The 22073-nt window shown below is 42.9% G+C and overlaps 1 protein-coding gene across 1 annotated transcript in view; it reads left to right on the forward strand.

Annotated features, from left to right (window-relative positions):
• CRYL1 (crystallin lambda 1) overlaps positions 1-22073 on the forward strand; it is a 74076-nt gene that overhangs the window by 14675 nt on the left and 37328 nt on the right. The window contains exon 3 of the mRNA XM_065421525.1: positions 10345-10471. Within this exon, the coding sequence (XP_065277597.1) occupies positions 10345-10471 (127 nt within the window). The remainder of the gene's footprint in view (positions 1-10344; positions 10472-22073) is intronic.

The raw sequence follows: 22073 nt of genomic DNA on the forward strand, positions 1-22073 counted from the left end.
AACAGCAGTACTTTGTGTATCCAGTCTGCAGACCAAGCAAGAGAGCAACAACCTTCAAATCGCCACAAAGCTGCCACTGATGTTGGTCATAGTTTATGCACCTCAAAAGTTGTTTCATGTTGTCATAGGTTTCCTTCATATGGACTGCATGACCAACTGGAATTGATGGCAAAACATTGCCATTATGCAGTAAAACAGCTTTAAGACTCATCTTCGATGAATCAATGAACAGTCTCCACTCATCTGGATCGTGAACGATGTTGAGGGCTGCCTCACACCATCAATGTTGTTGCAGGCTACAAGGTCACCTTCCATGAAGAAGAATGGGACAAGATCCTTTTGACGGTCACGGAACATGGAAACCCTAACATCACCTGCCAGGAGATTCCACTGGTGTAGTCTGGAGCCCAACAGCTCTGCCTTACTCTTGGGTAGTTCCAAATCAGTTCACCTTGTGTTATGAGGTGTGGTTCAGAGGAGGAGGATGGGAGAAAATGTGGGTCCTGTGACATTGATGGTTCAGGACCAGAAGTTTCATCCTCTTCCTCTTCCTCGTCTGACTCAAGTGAGAATGATTCTGGGGTGCATCAGGAACCAGCAGTCCTTCTCCGTGGGGTACTGGGCGTATAGCTGATGGAATGTTTGGATAATGCACAGTCCACTTTTTCTTCTTTGACACACCTTTCCCAACTGGAGGCACCATGCAGAAGTAACAATTGCTCGTATGATCTGTTGGCTCTCTTCAAATCATTGGCACTGCAAAAGGCATAGATTTCCTTTTCCTGTTCAACCACTGGTGAAGATTTGTTGCACAAGTGTTGCAGCATATGTGTGGGGCCCACCTCTTGTCCTGATCTCCAATTTTGCAGCCAAAAGAAAGGTGATAGGCTTTCTTAACCATAGTGGTTATACTGCACTTTTGTGATGCAAAAGTCACTTCACCACAAACATAGCAGAAGTTATCTGCACTGTTCACACAAGTACGAGGCATCTCTGCTCACTTTGGCTAAACAGAAATGTGTCCCTTTGCAAAATCAAACACCGACAAATAAGAGAGCACGACACTGTATGATTTCTAGAGCTGATATAGGGCAATTTGTTCAGCAGAGTGATGTAAGCTTTGTTATGATTGCATCATCCATGACTTCTAGGAATAACATGATGCAATTCATATCATGTATGACGCAATACCAGCTTCAGATTGCATCATTCATTGTTTTGCCTAAAAAGCAAGTACTGTCCAAACCCAGACATTGATTTATTCATAGATCCAGTCAAAGATGTATTTTAGTCATTTCTGGTTTAAATTGAGATCCCTTCCCTTTATAACTCACTTATCCTCCACCATTCCCAAGTCAAGGGTCGTATATACTGACCCAATAGCATATCTTGAAAACTAGAGCCAATCAACAATTTTAAGCATCATTTTCGTTCTCAGTGACCCAGAATTAGTAAAGTTTGACTACATTTATTTCAGAAGCATTTTGGCTGTAGAGCAGTGTTACAGGTCAGTCACTTCCATTTTCTGTCATAGTTATGGTGAACTCTCAATATTGTAGATGCATTTGCAATCAAAACAGGCAAGAATTTATGAATAGAATAAAAGTCTCAGCAGAAGGTTAAAAATGTGCATATACTAAAATGTAACTTCTAATGCCGATTATGGATTTAAGCAACTGCAGGGAGTTGCAAGCCAAACTGACCCCAGAAATTTTGTTCTCATTTCAGACTTCTGGTTTCATTCCCCTAACAAAGAATTAATTACTGGATTTTTTTTTCAGTACAGATGCTCAAGAGAGAATAGGAATGCAGTATCTCTGGCTGTTCACCCAGGCTTGCGCTTCTTAGATTGGAAGTTAAAGATCATTGTGTCATTGATCCATTTTCTTTTTGTTTTTGTTGGCATTGTCGACTCTACAGCACAGTAAAACTTACCCAAAGTTACTTACAAAAAAAATGTAAAACCTATTTAAAGAAAAGGCCAAAGTCAATAGGAAAAAGTTATTTTAAAAATCATGAGCCAGAGTACATGCTGACATCTTGCATGTTCCAAACAATGACTAGCTTCACTTGTTCTTTCTAGTATAATAGCAATTCCACCTTCTTTATAATCCATTGAGCACATTTGGAGTTAAAGGCCATAATGAGGGCTTCTTTAGGGTTTATTTAACTTTATTTTTCAAGGTTTGTTTTTAGCAGTTTATGTTCTATGTAGATGTACAAAAATCAGGCGTTTTGAGGGGTTTCTCTTTGATACTGTATTGGGAAGACTTTCTCTTGGTAGCTTGTTCTGATGGTTAATCACCCTCCCTGTTAAAAATGTCAGAAAATGAATGACTGTTTGGTTATTTCATTTACCAAAGGTAATTGAAGCAAATATTTATGAAGTCATTGGGAGGTGAACTATCTCCAGTTTAATAGGTTAATCATTAATATTTGGAGGATTTTCTTGCCATGCTGTATTAGGAGGAGAACATCACCAGACAGACATTTAATTTGTTTTATTTAACTAAAACAACATTATGTATTCTGGATTTTTGTCTTCAACAGCAAACATATACTATTTTAACAAAACAAGCATATGAGTTTTTGAATTTAGTTAAACATTCAAGTTTATTAAAATCAGGTTTGTTTTTGTTAAAATTGTTTTTAACTAAAATAGTTAAATGAAATATTAAAAAAAACCCAAAAATTAAATTGACTATATCAGCCAGGTCAACATGAGAAACTTAAAATATTGGCTTCTGCAGCTAACTCAGTCGTCTTCACCTTCATTTTCCTGTTTGTTCATAATCTGGAAAAGAAAAACAAGCTTTCTTTCCTGCTTTTTCAGGTCCCAAACGATTTCTCAGTTTGGAATGAATTAGTCCAAAGGAAGAAAATATTCTTTCTACACCGGCAGAAGAAGCTACTGCTGTTAAGTGAGATTATCACTTCAACAGTCTTTGAATCCAAGTGCTTAAGTGACTTCCACCAGTTCACTGGTGTGACTTTCTTTAAAACATGATCAGCAAATATCTACTTCTTGAATGGTTCACCCTTAGCTCTGAAGTTTATTATAGTTGGCATTATGGAGGGATGATTTCTGGATGTCCATGTCATAGCCAACTCCTCTTCTTCAGCAGTTAAGGTTTGACTCTGGTACCGAGGATTGAGAATATTTGCAAGAAAATGAGCTGGAGATAGTGCTTGTCCCATTAGTTTTTTTTAATGCTTGTAATTTAACTCCGTCATTGCATATTTCTCTTTTTAAGATCTCACTCAGTTCCTTCCAAATTTCACCAGTGTCAGCAATAAAACTGCTATTTCTCTGCATTTTGTTCAAGGCTACAGAAATAGGCTTCAGGGTACTCGGCATGTGTTCAACATTTCTCTTAAGCCCAATGTTGAGAACTTTGGCTGTGACAGTGCCGTCTATTTTTTCACGATTTTGTTCACAAACTGTCATCAGACTAGGCCAGTTCTTGATATAGTGCTTAAAACAGTCCACTACTGAGTTCCATTGCATGTCTTGTGGGAGAGTTAGCTTGGTTCCTCCCACTTTTTTCAGCGCAGCTGCTGCAAAGTGGTTATGGAAGTATTTTGCAATTTCAACAATATTAGTCTTTTAGCTGGTCCACACTAACCCCCCACTTCGAACTAAGATACGCAACTTCAGCTATGTGAATAATGTAGCTGAAGTCGAAGTATCTTAGTTCGAACTTACCGCGGGTCCACACGCGGCAGGCAGTCTCCCCCGTCGACTCCGCGTACTCCTCTCGCGAAGCAGGAGTACCGGCGTCGACGGCGAGCACTTCCGGGATCGATCCGGGATCGATTTATCGCGTCTAGACAAGACGTGATAAATCGATCCCAGAAGATCGATTGCTTACCGCCGGACCCGGAGGTAAGTATAGACGTACCCTTTATTTCTGGAACACTGAAGTCTTTGGCTAGGAGGTGCATCAAATGAGCACTGCAACCGTATGTTATTAGCTTGGGACTCTCTTCTAAATAATTTTTTCTCATCTTGGATACATTTACAGCATTGTCTGTGACCAAGCTGCGTACTAGACATTTGAACTTTTTTTCACAGTTTGTTATAGCTTTTACTGCTACTTTTTGTAAGTATTCTGCTCTGGGTGCATTTCCTGATGTATCAATTGTTTCTGTAAGGAAGACATTCCCTTCTTCTGTTGTCACACAAGTACATACAACAGGATCATTGTGGACATTGCTCCACCCATCAAGACTCAGGTTAACAATTTTACCCTCTAGACCTTTTGCACACTGCTCAATTTCTCTTTCATACACTTTATCCCGCAATTTGCCTGCGACATCTGCTCTGTTGGGTGGACTGTATCCTGGTCTTAATGACTGAACCATGTTAATAAAGTGTGGGTTCTTAATCATATGGAAAGGAGAGTTTGTTGCATAAGCAAACCGGGCAATTTTTTTTATCAATTACCTCTTTTTTTAATCTGCTGGTTCTTATCACAGACTTATCTATGGATGATAGATTCTGGATGATGGAATTTTTTTTTGTTTTTGCTACAAGTGATATACTGTGGCTATGTGACACACATGATGTGACTGAAACACTATCATTGGCAGATAACTCTGAAACTATAGAAAATGATTGTGATCTTGAAGGTGGATAGTCTTCGGAATCCTGTATGTTGAGGATGGATTCTCCTAAAAAATAAATAAGTCAATGCAGTTAATTAATTATTATTACCATACTGCTCATTTAGTATTACTCATTGCATTCACTGACACTCAGTACTACTTTAAAGGTGAAATTGTGAAAGGAAGATCTGCCTATTTCAGCTATTTATTTTTTATCACTACTGCATCTAAAATGAGAGTACCATAGAGTAACAACTATATTTTTTTGCTCAAACATGAGAATTCAAGAATAGTCCAGAAGGAAGACAGGCAGTCCTTAAGAAAGAAGTATGAAATAAAAAAGTTTATGAACCTGAAGATCCTGCATGTTCAGACATGTTCCTTTCATCATCTTCAACATAGCTTCCTCCTGAGAAGGAACACTTCTCTTCATGTTGTTTCATTTGGGCACCCAGGCCTTGCATTTCTTTGTTGCACTGTTTGCATTTTGCACGCATGCCTGTCTTACCCACATTAAAATATTCCCAAACTGGGTCTCTCTGCTGCCATTATAGGTTTTCCCTTCTAGTGAGAGAATGGTATGGTAGATCTCAAATCAATGAAGGCTACACTCAGAAAGACCTCAAGACTTCTGGAATATGCTGCTCAAACAGTTTCATTTTTGTTTCTACTGCCCGTCCCACCGTTCTCACATTTATCTCCAGACTTCTTCTCCTTGTCTAGATCTATTCCGCCCGCAACAATCTTATATTCATTGAACTTTTTGAAACTTTGCACTTTTAGAGAGAGATAAGGGATTGAGTCTGCGTACACAAATTTGCAGAGGGACAATAGGGTTGAGGTCTGGTATTTCTCACCTCTATATTTTATTTATTTATTTTATTTTAAAACATTTTTGTGGTTAACAAGCATGTTATCTCTGGAGACACAAATCCACAGTTTGAGAACTGCAAAACTAAGCATCTCTGATGGTGTCTTCTAGACCAGGGGTCAGCAACCTTTCAGAAGTGGTGTGCTGAGTCTTCATTTATTCACTCTAATTTAAGGTTTCGCATGCCAGTAATACATTTTAACGTTTTTAGAAGGTCTCTTTCTATAAGTCTATAACATATAACGAAAGTATTGTTGTATGTAAAGTAAATAAGGTTTTAAAAATGATTAAGAAGCTTCATTTAAAATTAAATTAAAATGCAGAGCCCCCTGGACCGGTGGCCAGGACCCGGGCAGTGTGAGTGCCACTGAAAATCAGCTCGTGTGCTGCCTTTGGCACGCGTGCCATAGGTTGCCTATCCCCGTTCTAGACTGAGCACTGAGTTCCATTGGGTAAATAGAAAGATTAACCTAAATAATCTATATAGAAGCTCCTGGAACCACATAAGATTGGGTCCCTAATCCATGAACTATTGGAACTCATTTACAAAACTTTTCTTAAACATTACATGAACATATTGTTTCATATAGAATTAGAATTTATAATTCCTATTCCATGATGAGATACATTATAGCTCAAGGATATCTTAATTAAAACTATCTTTAGATAGGTTTTTTCCTCAAAAAGCATTTTATCCAAAAAATCCGATTTAAATTAAAAAATTCAGATTTTTTAAAAAATCATTGATTTTTATCCACCCTGGCTTCCAGTCATTGGTTCCTTTTATGTCTTTCTTCACTAGAATAGAGAATCTTATAGTACCCAGTATTTTCTCCCTGTGGAAGGTACTTACACCTTGAAATCAAGTCACCTCTCAATCTGCTTTTCGATAAGCTAAACAGATTGAGCACTCTAAGCCTCTCGCTATAAGGCATTTTCTCCAGCCCTCAAATCACTTGTGTGGCTTTTCCAATTTTTCAATATTCTTTTAAAAATATAGATTCATAGATTCTAGGACTGGAAGGGACCTCGAGAGGTCATCAAGTCCAGTCCCCTGCCCGCATGGCAGGACCAAATACTGTCTAGACCATCCCTGATAGACATTTATCTAACCTACTCTTAAATATCTCCAGAGATGGAGATTCCACAACCTCCCTAGGCAATTTATTCCAGTGTTTAACCACCCTGACAGTTAGGAACTTTTTCCTAATGTCCAACCTAGACCTCCCTTGCTGCAGTTTAAGCCCATTGCTTCTTGTTCTATCCTTAGAGGCTAAGGTGAACAAGTTTTCTCCCTCCTCCTTATGACACCCTTTTAGATACCTGAAAACTGCTATCATGTCCCCTCTCAGTCTTCTCTTTTCCAAACTAAACAAACCCAATTCTTTCAGCCTTCCTTCATAGGTCATGTTCTCAAGACCTTTAATCATTCTTGTTGCTCTTCTCTGGACCCTCTCCAATTTCTCCACATCTTTCTTGAAATGCGGTGCCCAGAACTGGACACAATACTCCAGCTGAGGCCTAACCAGAGCAGAGTAGAGCGGAAGAATGACTTCTCGCGTCTTGCTCACAACACACCTGTTAATACATCCCAGAATCATGTTTGCTTTTTTTTGCAACAGCATCACACTGTTGACTCATATTTAGCTTGTGGTCCACTATAACCCCTAGATCCCTTTCTGCCGTACTCCTTCCTAGACAGTCTCTTCCCATTCTGTATGTGTGAATCTGATTTTTTCTTCCTAAGTGGAGCACTTTGCATTTGTCTTTGTTAAACTTCATCCTGTTTAACTCAGACCAATTCTCCAATTTGTCCAGATCATTTTGAATTATGACCCTGTCCTCCAAAGCAGTTGCAATCCCTCCCAGTTTGGTATCATCCGCAAACTTAATAAGCGTACTTTCTATGCCAATATCTAAGTCGTTAATGAAGATATTGAACAGAGCCGGTCCCAAAACAGACCCCTGCGGAACCCCACTCGTTATGCCCTTTCAGCAGGATTGGGAACCATTAATAACAACTCTGAGTACGGTTATCCAGCCAGTTATGCACCCACCTTATAGTAGCCCCATCTAAATTGTATTTGCCTAGTTTATCGATAAGAATATCGTGCGAGACCGTATCAAATGCCTTACTAAAGTCTAGGTATACCACATCCACAGCTTCTCTCTTATCCACAAGACTCGTTATCCTATCAAAGAAAGCTATCAGATTGGTTTGACATGATTTGTTCTCTACAAATCCATGCTGGCTGTTCCCTATCACCTTACCACCTTCCAAGTGTTTGCAGATGATTTCCTTAATTACTTGCTCCATTATCTTCCCTGGCACAGAAGTTAAACTAACTGGTCTGTAGTTTCCTGGGTTGTTTTTATTTCCCTTTTTATAGATGGGCACTATATTTGCCCTTTTCCAGTCTTCTGGAATCTCTCCCATCTCCCATGATTTTCCAAAGATAATAGCTAGAGGCTCAGATACCTCCTCTATTAGCTCCTTGAGTATTCTAGGATGCATTTCATCAGGCCCTGGTGACTTGCAGGCATCTGACTTTTCTAAGTGATTTTTAACTTGTTCTTTTTTTATTTTATCTGCTAAACCTACCTTCCCATTAGCATTCACTATGTTAGGCATTCCTTCAGACTTCTCGGTGAAGACCGAAACAAAGAAGTCATTAAGCATCTCTGCCATTTCCAAGTTTCCTGTTACTGTTTCTCCCTCTTCACTAAGCAGTGGGCCTACCCTGTCTTTGGTCTTCCTCTTGCTTCTAATGTATTGATAAAAAGTTTTCTTGTTTCCCTTTATTCCTGTAGCTAGTTTGAGCTCATTTTGTGCCTTTGCCTTTCTAATCTTGCCCCTGCATTCCTGTGTTGTTGGCCTATATTCATCCTTTGTAATCTGTCCTAGTTTCCATTTTTTATATGCCTCCTTTTTATTTTTTAGATCATGCAAGATCTCGTGGTTAAGCCAAAGTGGTCTTTTGCCACATTTTCTATCTTTCCTAACCAGCGGAATAGCTTGCTTTTGGGCCCTTAATAGTGTCCCTTTGAAAAACTGCCAACTCTCCTCAGTTGTTTTTCCCCTCAGTCTTGATTCCCATGGGACCTTACCTATCAGCTCTCTGAGCTTACCAAAATCTGCCTTCCTGAAATCCATTGTCTCTATTTTGCTGTTCTCCCTTCTACCCTTCCTTAGAATTGCAAACTCTATGATTTCATGATCACTTTCACCCAAGCTGCCTTCTACTTTCAAATTCTCAACGAGTTCCTCCCTATTTGTTAAAATCAAGTCTAGAACAGCTTCCCCCCTAGTAGCTTTTTCAACCTTCTGAAATAAAAAGTTGTCTGCAATGCAGTCCAAGAATTTGTTGGATAGTCTGTGCCCCGCTGTGTTATTTTCCCAACATATATCCGGATAGTTGAAGTCCCCCATCACCACCAAATCTTGGGCTTTGGATGATTTTGTTAGTTGTTTAAAAAAAGCCTCATCCACCTGGTTAGGTGGCCTGTAGTAGACTCCTAGCATGACATCACCCTTGTTTTTTACCCCTTTTAGCCTAACCCAGAGACTCTCAACACTTCCATCTCCTATGTCCATCTCTACCTCAGTCCAAGTGGGCACCATAACTCTACACAGTCTTATCAATACTGTACAAAGATTAAAGATACTGTACACCTCCCTGTTCTTGCTCCCCTGTTTATATATCCAAGGATCGCATTAACCCTACTTCCAACATCATCACACTGACATTTCATGTTGAGTTGTTTGTCCACTATGACCCTTTAAAACCTTTTCAGTGTCACTGCCTTCCAGGACAGAGCCCCCAGATGCAGTAGGTATGACCTCCGTTCCTTGTTCCTAGATGTATTAATTTGCAGTGTAACACAACCAAACAATAGAGATTAATCTTAAAAAAGAGATTTGAAGGAAGACAGAGTAGTGGCTCAGATAATTGATTTGGAGAAGGTACATAAGGGACAGCATAGGGACAAGCCCCACAAAATTGCATTTAAAAACATAAAACGTATTTCTAAATTATATGAGAGTAGGAGATTCCTCTAACAGTGGCTTTTTTTCCCCTAAGAAAGCAAAGGTTAAATAGAAAACGCCTTCTTTCCAGGCTATGACCATGTACTAAATTCTAAAACAGGGATCGGCAGCCTTTGGCTTACCCTGGCAGGCTGCGTGCCAAAGGTGCCGATCCCTGTTTTAAAACAAACCATAGTTAACTTCATGTTATAAACACATGAAATAGTAGGTTTACAATAGAACAGACCTCCACTTTCATAAAATAGTGCTTGATACTCTACAGTCCATTAATGCAGAGTATGTTCCCTCTTTCTGTAGAAATTGATCTGTCCTAAAATACAGACACTTTATGTGTAGTCGGCTTGGTGATACAGTCCCATTTCAGGATGGACCATTTATTGCCCCTCACTCTTACCACCAGCACAACCACAGTAAGGGCCTGATCCTCTTTACATTGAAGGGAATAGCAAAACTCTCATTGATTTCAATGGTGCAGGATCACACAGTTTGATTATTTAAAAAGTTGATGGAATCAAGAATGATCCTAGAGCCACATTGAGGAGGACATAAGTAGGGTAATAAAAAGCTGTGTGTAGGGGTCATGTACCTTTCACCCCTCCCTCCCCAGTGATTTCACCTATGGTTTCCTTATCTCTTTTCTCTCCTCCAACTGGGAAGCATTAACTGTTAACCATACACTTAAACTTATCACACTCATAAAGTGACATTGCAAAATAACAAAAATACAGTTTTCAAAGAATGGCTAGACGTGGTTGCCAACTGGTAAAAAGAGCATGTGATGTAACAAATTTATATGCATATTCTGTGTTTTCACTAGCAAAGAAATGAAGGAGCTGGAAAAGTCAGGAATGCTGAAAGGAACTCTGAATGCAGAGAAGCAATTCTCTCTCATTAGTGGCTGTACGGACTTAAAGACAGCAGTAGATGGTGCTATGTTCATTCAGGTGAGCTGAGGATTTTTCCATTTCTAGCAAACAAAGGTTATTGCAATATTTTGTGGTGTTCGGTTGGGGGCAAACTGTTGAATACACACCGAAGCAGTAAACTTTAAACCTATATATATCGTCATTTATCTGCTTAACTCATTTTTATTTGAAGAAAAAATTGTCATGCAACTGATATGAGACTTAAAATCCTGATGCCTTATCAGGGTTCATAATATTTGCAAGCTAAGCTCTGTTATAACCCATTAGCAAAGTTTGATCATTTAGAACCTTATAGCAGTTGGCTAAAAGTGAAAAATTATTTGAATTCATCTTATTCACTTTCTGCCAGAACTTAAGAATCTTTGCACTAGACCATTTTATTCCTTTTGTCTTGGGGCACGTCTTCACTACCCGCCGGATCGGCGGGTAGCAATCGATCTATTGGGGATCGACTTATCGCATCTAGTGAAGACGCGATAAAATCGATCCCCGATGGCTCTGCTGTCGACTCCGGAAATCCACCGCGGCAAAAGGCGGAAGCGGAGTCGGCGGCGGCGCGGCAGCGGTCGACTCGCCGCCGTCCTCACAGCCAGGTAAGTCGACCTAAAATACGCAACTTCAGCTATGCTATTCACGTAGCTGAAGTTGCGTATCTTAGGTCGACCTCCTCCCCCGCCCCGTAGTGTAGACCTAGCCTTGGTTGTCAGTCTGCACCCTTCACTGTACACAAATTTGTAAAAAGTGGCCACATTAAGTTATTTGTGTCTCATGCAACAAAAATGATTAAAGGTCTAGATAACATGACGTATGAGGAAAGATTGAAAAAATTGGGTTTGTTTAGTCTGGAAAAGAGAAGACTCAGAGGGGACAACAGTTTTCAAGTACATAAAAGGTTGTTACAAGGAGGAGGAAGAAAAATTGTTCTTCTTCTTAACCTCTGAGGATAGGATAAGAAGCAATGGACTTAAATTGCAGCAAGGGAGGTTTAGGTTGGACATTAGGGAAAAATTCCTAACTGTCAGGGTGGTTAAGCACTGGAATAAACTGCCTAGGGAGGTCGTGGAGGTTTTTAAGAGCAGGTTAGACAAACACCTGTCAGGGATGGTCTAGATCAGGGGCGGGCAAACTTTTTGGCCTGAGGGCCACATCGGGTTTTGTAAATTGTATGGAGGGCTGGTTAGGGGAGGGGGTCGTGGCCCAGCCCCCACCTCCTATCTGCCCTCCCCCCCCCCCCGGGACTCCTGCCCCATCCAACCCCCCCGTTCCCTGACGGCCCCTCTGGGACCCCTGTCCCATCCACACTCCCCCACTCCTTGTCCCCTGACCACCCCCGGACCTCTGCCGCCCCATCCAACCCCTCCTCTCATTCCTGACGGCCCCCCCGGGGCCCCTGCCCCATCAACCACCCCTTCTCCCTGTCCCCTAACTGCCGCCAGAACCTCTGCCCCTGACGGCCCCCCGCCGGCCCATCCAACCCCCCCTCGTTCCTGACTGCCCCCTCCGGAACCCCTGCCCCCATTCAACCCCGTTTCCCCCCCCCCCCCGACCACCATCCACACCCCCGCCCCCTGACCACCACCCCAAACTCCCCTGCCCTCTATCCAGTCCTCCTGCTCCCTGCCCCCTTACCGTGCTGTCTAGAGCACCGGTGGCTGGCGGCGCTACAGCCGCGCTGCCACCACCACCAAGCAGCACAGAGCACCGAGTCAGGCCAGGCTCTGCTGCTGCGCTGCCCCAGGAGCTCACAGCCCCGCCGCCCAGAGCATTGCGCCGGCAGTGGAGCGAGTGAGCTGAGGCTGCGGGAGGAGGGATAGCAGGGAAGGGGCCGGGGGCTAGAGTTGGGAGACTTCTGTTCCTCTCCGGTCCTGCTGAGAGGGCCTAAAGCTTAGCAAAGATTGTAAATAGGCAGGAGCACAGGGGACTGTGGTGATATTAGTGAAGAGAAATAGAAATAACGTGTCACTAAGAACACCCCTGGTGGAGTCTGTGAAGTTTCTGCAGCAAACTGGATGGGGGAGGAGCCAGGGCCCTGTTACAGGTAGTTTCTCATGAATCCATACTTTGTTGCTAATATGAGTCAGCCACTCCAAGATGGAATCCCTGTCGTGCTTGATCAGCTTAGCAGCTATAAGACAAATACTGGCAGCATGACCATTCTTGAGCTTACAGGCTGCCCTTTGAACCTCCTTGACAGGGACATCCTCTGTGTTACATGGAAAGGCAGTCACTGGACTCTCGGGTGCTCCTGCAGCTACAGATCTGCAGCTCTAATGTGGTTAAGAAGCTTGTCATAGGTTTCACCCCCACTCTGGACTTTAGAGTACAGATGTGGGGACCTGCATGTGAACCCCTAAACTGAATTACCAGCTTAGATCTGGTCTGGCTGCCACCACCCAAATAGTTTGAGTCATTTGGGAAACTCTGTCTTCCCCCAAAACCTTTCCCTCCCTGGGTAGTCTTGAGAGACTCCTCCACCAATTCCCTGGTGAACACCGATCTAAACCCCTTGGATCTTAAAACAAGGAAGAATTACTCATGTGTCGTCCCCCCCCCCCCAATCCCTGGTGAGTCCAGATCCAATCCCCTTGGATCTAAAAACAAGGAAAAATCAATCAGGTTCTTAAAAAAGGCTTTTAATTAAAGAAAAGAAAGGTAAAAGAAAACCCTCTGGGAGATAGCTTACAAGCTGATCTCACAGACAACAGATTCAAAACACAGAGGATGTTCCCCTGGGCAAAAACTTAGTTACACAAAAAATACCCAATTTGATTATTCCCTAATGCCCAAGACAAGTTATAAAAAGAAAATAAACATAAACCTATTTATTCCTTTTCTAATACTCGCTACTCTGATAAGAGGCTGATTCCTTGATCTTTTCCACTCCGGCCAAAACTGAAACTGACTCTAAACAAAGGAAACTTCCCTCCTTCCTTTTGAAACATCTTATCCCCCCATTGGTTCCTCTGGTCAGGTGTCAGCTAGGCTAGGTGAATTTCTTAATCCTTTACAGGTAAAAGAGGCATTAACCCTTAACTATCTGTTTATGACAAAGCTCATGAAAGTTTTCTCTCTGTCTAGTCAGACATTCTGCCCTGGGGTTCAGTATGTTACCATGTCCATCTTTGACAAGCAAAGGTTTGTTTCATGGACTGGCTTTAGTTGTGCAGTTCTTTATAGACAGTGTTGTAGTTGTTTCTGGCAGATACAGCTTTCATCAATTGAGCCTTCTTTGCCCAAAACGTCTTACTGTCCTGTTTTAAAGCTGTGTTATGCAAGGTATTGAGGAGTTGGTATTCTTGGTTGGTCCTGTTTAAGCAAGTCATACATCATTTTTCTATGCTATCCAGGGTCTGTTGGCCAATCCATTGATGTTTGGGTCTGAGATGCCTTTTCCCCAGCACTTTGTTGGTGACCGCCATAACAGAAGACTGGAAACAGTCCTATAAATTGTTTATTTGCTTGTGTTCAAGGCTTTAATCTGCAAGGGCTAGAGCAGGGGTGGGCAAACTTTTTGGCCCGAGGGCCACATCTGGGTGGAGAAATTGCACGTAGGGCTGGGGCAGGGGGTTGGGATGTGGGAGGGAGTGCGGGGCATGGGAGGGAGTGCGGTGTGCAGGAAGGGGCTCAGGGCAAGGGGTTGGGGCAGAGGAGGGGTGTGGGGTGTACAAGGGGGCTCAGGGCAGGGGATTGGGGTGCAGGAGGGGGCTCAGGGCAGGGGTGCAGGGAGGGGGCTCAGGGCAGGGGGTTGGGGTGCAGGGTGCAGGAGTGGTTTGGGGTGTGGACTCCGGCCCAACGCTGCTTACCTTGAGCAGCTCCAAGGTGGCAGCAGGGCGCAGCGGGGCTAAAGCAGGCTCCCTGCCTGCCCTGGCCCCGCGCCACTCCTGGAAGTGGCCGGGACCACGTCCCTGCGGCCCCTGGGAGGGGGGGACGGGGGACAGAGGGCTCACCTGCGGGTACCTCCCCCGAAGCTCCCATTGGCTGCCGTTCCCCATTGGCTGCCGTTCCCCATTCCTGGCCAAAGGGAGCTGCAGGGGGAGGTACCCGCAGGTGAGAGCAGCACCCGGAGCCCTCTGTTCCCCCTCCCCCAGGGGCCACAGGGACGTGGTGCTGGCCGCTTCTGGGAGTGGCGCGAGACCCGCGGCACCACGGAGGTGGCAATCCCGCAGGCCGTATCCAAAGCCCTGATGGGCCAGATCCGGCCCACGGGCTGTACTTTGCTCACACCTGGGCTAGAGCATCAAATTGTTTGCAGATTTCAGCCTGGTATACCATTTTGACAGCAGCCTCAGCATTTTAGGGGCTTTGGGCTGTGGAATTGCATCATCTCCTCTCTTCCAAGATTCCCCCACCCAAAATAAATAAATACAACCAAAAATCCTCTAGAGGATTTCCCTGCATAAGATCATGCTGGATCTCTCTCTCTCGGGGTTGGGGCAGTGTTTTGCAATGTTGTTGTAACCGTGTTGGTCTCAGGATATTAGAGGCTCGAAAGCCTGTCTCTTTCACTGTAGAGGAGCGGACTCACCCTGCGGCGCCTCCTGCTGGTGACTTCCGGGAATTAGCTCATTCCAGCTCCAGAGCGCCCTCTGCAGGCCGGTGATCCACCTGTCCTCTGGCCCCCGTGTCCCTCCCTGGACTGGGGTGCTGCCCCCTGGCAGTAACCCCACAATCTTAGGGTCTCCCCTCCCCGGGGACCCTCCCACCCACTATTCCCACCTCAACTCAGTATAAGGCTACTGCCAGTCATCGTCTAGCCCCACGCCCTGGGGCAGACTGCAGTATCAGCTTACTCATCACTGGCAAGGTTGGGTTTGGACCTGCTGCCTTTGCCTACCCCTGGGGTGCCCTCTGCCACCAGTACCTGTTGGCCCAATGCTAGGCCACAGCCTGGGGCTTTCCAGGCTGGAGCTCCCCAGCTCCTCTGCCTTTCCCCAGCCCTGTTCCACTCGGGTACCCTGTCTCAAGCTCCCTGCAGCCAGGCCTTTCTCTCTCTGAACACAGAAAGAGACTCTTGAGCTCCTGGCTCCCAGCCTTTATAGGGCCAGCTGGGCCTGATTGGGGCGTGGCCCAGCTGCAGTTACTTCCCCAATCAGCCCAGTAGCTTTTCCCTTTTCCTCAGCCCTCTGCCAGGGCTGTTTTAAGCCCTTCCGGGCAGGAGCGGGTGACCACCCCGCTACATTTACCAACAGAATAAAAGGTCCAATAAAAGATATTACTTAACCCACCTTGTCTCTGTTATACATGTGTAAAGTACTTCAGCTATCTAGTTAATAGGCTATATTAAAGGATACAACATCGAAGCGGAAGATGGGGGAGGTTAATTGAGTAACATAGTTCTGAAAATTAGTGTCCATGTACCCTGTCTTGTATTTTATATTGAGTAAAGTTGAACAGACACTTGTAAGGCAGTTACTTGCTCTGAACAGCATGCAATAGATTTCAAGTACAGTAATCTGAAATTGAAGGAACTAGAACACTGATAGCCTATTTGTTTTCTGAACTGTAGAAAAGTACAAAATGTTTCTTTCAAGATTCTGGATTTCACCTTACTGAGTTAGTGGTTATCTGTACAGTATCATATGGGTAGAAATTTTTCTGTCATTTTAAGAGCCAGTGTATTTAGCAAGTATCAAATTTCATATTAGTATGAGCTAAAGCATATTGGATATCTGAGTAGTTGTTTTTGTTTCTTTAGCCTTGAGAAGACTTGCAGCAACTGAGTTAGGAGTTAGTCATTATATTAAAAAACAGCTAGGTTGGCCAACATTTTAATGGATGCTTTATAATACCTGTATAATAAAAGAAAGTAACTAGGGCTGTCGATTAATCGCAGTTAATTCACGCAATTAACTCAAAAAAATTCATCACGATTAATTGCACTGTTAAACAATAGAATACCAATTGAAATTGATTAAATATTTTTGGATTTTTTTTTACATTTTCAAACATATTGATTTCTATTACAACACAGAATACCAAGTGTACAGTGCTCACTTTGTATTATTATTTGTTATTACAAATATTTGGACTGTAAAAATGATAAAATAAATAGTATTTTTCAGTTCAATCTCTCAATTGTGAAAGTGTAACTTAGAAATGTAGATATTTTTTGTTACATAGATTCATAGATTCTAGGACTGGAAGGGACCTCGAGAGGTCATCGAGTCCAGTCCCCTGCCCTCATGGCAGGACCAAATACTGGCTAGACCATCCCTGATAGACATTTATCTAACCTACTCTTAAATATCTCCAGAGATGGAGATTCCACAACCTCCCTAGGCAATGTATTCCAGTGTTTAACCACCCTGACAGTTAGGAACTTTTTCCTAATGTCCAACCTAAACCTCCCTTGCTGCAGTTTAAGCCCATTGCTTCTTGTTCTATCCTTAGAGACTAAGGTGAACAAGTTTTCTCCCTCCTCCTTATGACACCCTTTTAGATACCTGAAAACTGCTATCATGTCCCCTCTCAGTCTTCTCTTTTTCAAACTAAACAAACCCAATTCTTTCAGCCTTCCTTCATAGGTCATGTTCTCAAGACCTTTAATCATTCTTGTTGCTCTTCTCTGGACCCTCTCCAATTTCTCCACATCTTTCTTGAAATGCAGTGCTCAGAACTGGACACAATACTCCAGTTGAGGCCTAACCAGCGCAGAGTAGAGCGGAAGAATGACTTCTTGTGTCTTGCTCACAACACACCTGTTAATACATCCCAGAAGCACATTTGCTTTTTTTGCAACAGCATCACACTGTTGACTCATATTTAGCTTGTGGTCCACTATAACCCCTAGATCCTACATAACCGCACTCAAAAACAAAACAATGTAAACCTTTAGATCCTACAAGTCCACTCAGTCCTACTTCTTGTTCAGCCAATTGCTAAGACAAACAAGCTTGTTTACATTTACAGGAGATAATGCTGCCTACTTCTTATTTACAATGTCACCTGTAAGTGAGAACAGGCGTTCGAATGGCACTTTTGTAGCCGGCGTTGCAAGGTATTTATGTGCCAGATATGCTAAACATTCGTATGCCCCTTCATGCTTCGGTCCAGGGCCGGCTCCAGCATTTCTGCCGTCCCAAGCGAAAAAACCAAAAAAAAAAAAAAAAAAAAAAAAGCCGTGATCGCAATCGCCGGCGGCAATTGGGGAAAAAAAAAAAAAAAAAAGCCGCGATCGGCAGCGGCAGGTCCTTCATTCCTAGAGGGAGTGAGGGACCTGCCGCCCCCGAATTGCCGCAGGTGCCGCCCCTCTCCCTTGGCCGCCCCAAGCACCTGCTTGTTAAGCTGGTGCCTGGAGCCGGCCCTGCTTCGGCCACCATTCCAGAGGTCATGCTTCCATGCTGATGATGCTCATTAAAAAAATAATGTGTTAATTAAATTTGTGACTGAACTTCTTGGGGGAGAATTGTATGTCTCCTGTTCTATTTTACCCACTTCCTGCCATATATTTCATGTTATAGCAGCACATGTTTGTTTTAAGAACACTTTCATTTCAGATTTGACAAAACGCAAAGAAGGTACCAATGTGAGATTTCTAAAAATAGCTACAGCACTTGACTCAAGGTTTAAGAATCTGAAGTGCCTTCCAAAATCTGAGAGGGACGAGCTGTGGAGCATGCTTTCAGAAGTCTTAAAAGAGAAACACTCAGCTGTAGAAACCCAAACCACCAAAAAAGAAAATTAACCTTCCACTGGTGGCAACTGACTCAGATGATGAAAATGAACATGCGTCGGTCCGCACTGCTTTGGATCGTTATCAAGCAGAACCCATCATCAGCATGATTGCATGTTCTCTGGAATGGTGGTTGAAGCATGAAGGGATATGAATTTTTAGTGCATCTGGCATGTAAATATCTTGTGACGCCCACTACAACAGTGCCATGCACACGCCTGTTCTCACTTTCAGGTGACATTGAAACAAGAAGCGGGCAGCATTATCTCCTGCAAATTGTAATCAAACTTATTTGTCTGAGTGATTGGCTGAAGTTTCAATTGGTATTCTATTGTTTAACAGCGCGATTAATTGCAAGAAATTTTTTTGAGTTAATCGTGTGAGTTAAGTACGATTAATTGACAGTCCTACTTAAAATCTATCTCTTTATATTTAATAAACTTGTTTTATTGTTTTATCCAATCCAGTGTGTTCAAGCTGAAGTGTCTCGGTTACTCCATTTGGGGTAACAAGTTGTGTGCATATTATTCTGTTAAAAGAACAATGGACTTAGTGTATTTGTACTGTCCAAGAGAGGGCTGGGCGGTACAGGACATATGTTTCTGGGGAAAATCTGGAATTGGGAGTGTGTTGGGGTCACCCTGTGGTAATCTTTAAGGCTGGTAAGAATCAAGGTGTGGCCGGTTGGCTGTAGCACACACAGACAAAGTTGGGAGTGACTTACAGGCTGGAGGCTGTTTGTGAATAGTCCAGGCTGATGCTACAGCAGCAAGGCATTGTAAAGTGCAACCCCTGTTACAGGGCAGGGATAGCACAGCTACTCGTTAGTCTGAATTGTATCCTGGTATGGCACAGTGGCATCTGGTCCAGAAATTCTGTGGCCTGTGTTATGCAGCAGCTCAGACTACGTAATCATGATGGTTCCTGTTGGCATGAAACTCTATGAATCCATAATATATTCCTAAACAAAAGTTTCACTAAGATAGCTGCATGTGTGTATTATACCGCATATGTGGAGGTGATATCCATGAGATAAATTGCAATGTCATATGTTTATCATGCACTTTGGAACACACACATCTATCTCCATTGAGACTGCTTCCAACGTTACAAATGTCTGAGTTGCTTCCAACAGTTACTTTGGAGTTACTTTATTTTATTTTATTTTTGACAATGTGACAGAAAAATATTTCCTTCTTTTTCCCTACATTATTCCACTGTTCTGACCCCCTGACAGGTGATATGGGTCTGATACCCAGGGCAGGCAATATTCAATCCTGAAGTTTAAAGTCTGTTATCTCACAATGCTGAAGGGTTAGAAATGGGAGCTTTAAGGCAATGGAAATGAGAATGCTAGCTTCCCAGTGCAACACGCAGCACTTGCTTCTAGGCCTGGAATGTCTTGAGAAACTGGATTTTTTTAGATGGTGTTTTTTTATTGTAGGTGTACAAAAGCCATTTTTTTATCATTTTAAAGATTTTTTTAAATTTTTTTAATGCATTTATTCTATTTTTCTGTGTCTTTGTCTCTGTCTGTCTGTCTCAGACCTGTACAGGCTGATTGATTAATGCAAGAGAATTCATCCCTGTACTACAGCCCTATTGCACTGTCTTAATCAGTGCATAGGGGCCGTCTGGCCCTCCTGGGAATGCTCCTATATGGGGCATTCTAGATTTTTAGGGGGGGGGGGGGGAGTAGCCAGGGGGGTCCCATGGCCCAGCAACACTACATACTGCAATAGCCCTTAGGGGCCACGACAGCAAGGGCAAGAGATAGGACAGCCCTCAGGGCTGAAGCAGAGATAAGTTGCTTCTCCTCTTGTGATGAATGTGGTCCAGAGTAACCAAGGCAGCTGGCTATAGAGATGGCAGGGATCCAAAATATTAATCTTAGTAAAATGTTTAAAACTCTCTAAAATAATCAGGACACAGACAGGTGTCAAAATTTATCAGACATGAAATGCAGCAGTTTATTTGTATCATACCATAAATGTATACAGCCCTTTCACATTGTGTATCGCATAGAAAACAAAACACAGTTATGGAACAAACACAGTTACTCTGCAGGAAGAGGATGCAGCTGCTAACAGTTGTACAGTGAAGCATGGAAAAATGTGTGCTTGGCATTCTCTAGAGACAGAAGCCACTGTCTGATTTCTATCAACTTGTCTGTGGTGGTGTATTCTACAGTCTTGGCAAGCTTTCTACCATTTTTTATTTAAATCAGGGGTGGCCAACCTGAGCCTGAGAAGGAGACAGAATTTACTAATGTACATTGCCAAAGAGCCACAGTAATATGTCAGCAGCCCCTCATCAGCTCCCCTCCTGGTCCCAGCGCCTCCCGCCCACTGGCAGCCCCGCCAATCAGTGCCTCCCCCTCCCTTCCTGCACCTCCCGATCAGCTGTTTCGTGGCATGCAGGAGGCTCTGGGTGAGGGAGGGGGAGGAGCAAGGGCACGGCAGGCTCAGGGGAGGGGGTGGGAAGGGGTGGAGTGGGGGCAGGGACTGTAGTAGAGCCAGGGGTTGAACAGTGAGCACCCTCCGGTACATTGGAAAGTTGGCGCCTGTAGCTCCAGCCCTGGAGTCTGTGCCTATACAAGGAGCCACGTATTAACTTCTGAAAAGCCGCGTGTGGCTCCGGAGCCACAGGTTGGCCACCCCGATTTAAATCAATCACTGAACTATCTTCTGCGTCCTGGAGATTTAATAAAATGCATGCAAATAAGTTTATCTGCAATTTTTTAATTAAAAACTAAACCATCCCAAAAGTTATCAGTGGAAAAATTCAAAGTTATTCCCATTTTCATAATGCTGAAAGTTTTAACTGATTTGTTAAATAAGGGTAAATCTTTGGAAGTGCTCTTCTCTTTATTTAAGTTATTAGATATATTTTTTTGGAAGTGCTCTTCTCTTTATTTAAGTTATTAGATATATTTTGGTGTATTCGTCATTTAACCGTTTATTAGAATGGCAGAATGGCAAAACTACATTTGCCAACAATATATTTGTCAAGAATATATATATATATATTTTTTACAGTTTTATTCATGATTTTTTTTGCAAAAGGAATGGGCACATATAACCGTAATCATGGGATTGGAAACAAAATTGGTGCTTTCATCTTGGCTGTAATAACTACAAGTAGCAATTCTGTTTCTCTGCTTGTTTCAGAAGCTGCTTTGAAACAAACAGCAAAACAAAACATTGTAGTCTAAATGCACCACTAACTTTCATTTTGTAATCCTTCTTATGCACTAACCATTTCCATTTTTGTTTGTGTAGACAATAGACACTGGTGTATGAATAATCTTCTTAAAATTCTAGGATTTCAATGTGTGAATTGCTAGCTTCAGGCCGATAATTATTGTTCACTGAGAAGACTGCACATCAGGGTATGATCTAGAATGCAAGAAAAATGGCCGCCTGTTCCCTAGCTCTAATTTACATTTTCGGACTTCTAGAAGAAAAGTACGATATAGGTCCCAATCTGCAGCAGAGGCCTGAGCTAGCAGAACTAAGAATCATAAGTAAAAGACTTCGAGGTTGGATGACCTAATATTTTAAAACTATTTTACTTAAAACTTCTTCAGACAAGATCAGTAAACTACATGTAAAACTTTCTGACGTGAAACAACTTTTGGGGGAATATGAGTTTTTGGTGATCATACCACCATCAAAATGAATATGCCAGGTTTACCACAGTTTACCTTTATTCGTTTACCCAGTATGCATGCCCACTGTGTGTTGCTTTGGGACTCGTTCAAACCCCATTGAAGTCAATGAGGAGCCTCTTCATTAGTTTCAGGGGGCACTGAATCACAACCTTTGTTAGTCCTATTGTACCTTGCACAGTTTCACTGGTTTGCTGTTGTGTGGTTCACCTATTATGACTGATCATGCAGGTCATCGGTGCCATTCAGACACAAATCTCTGTTGTGCTTGTGGCTTT

This window comes from Emys orbicularis, chromosome 1 (genome assembly GCF_028017835.1).
Source record: "Emys orbicularis isolate rEmyOrb1 chromosome 1, rEmyOrb1.hap1, whole genome shotgun sequence".
Taxonomy (NCBI): domain Eukaryota; kingdom Metazoa; phylum Chordata; order Testudines; family Emydidae; genus Emys; species Emys orbicularis.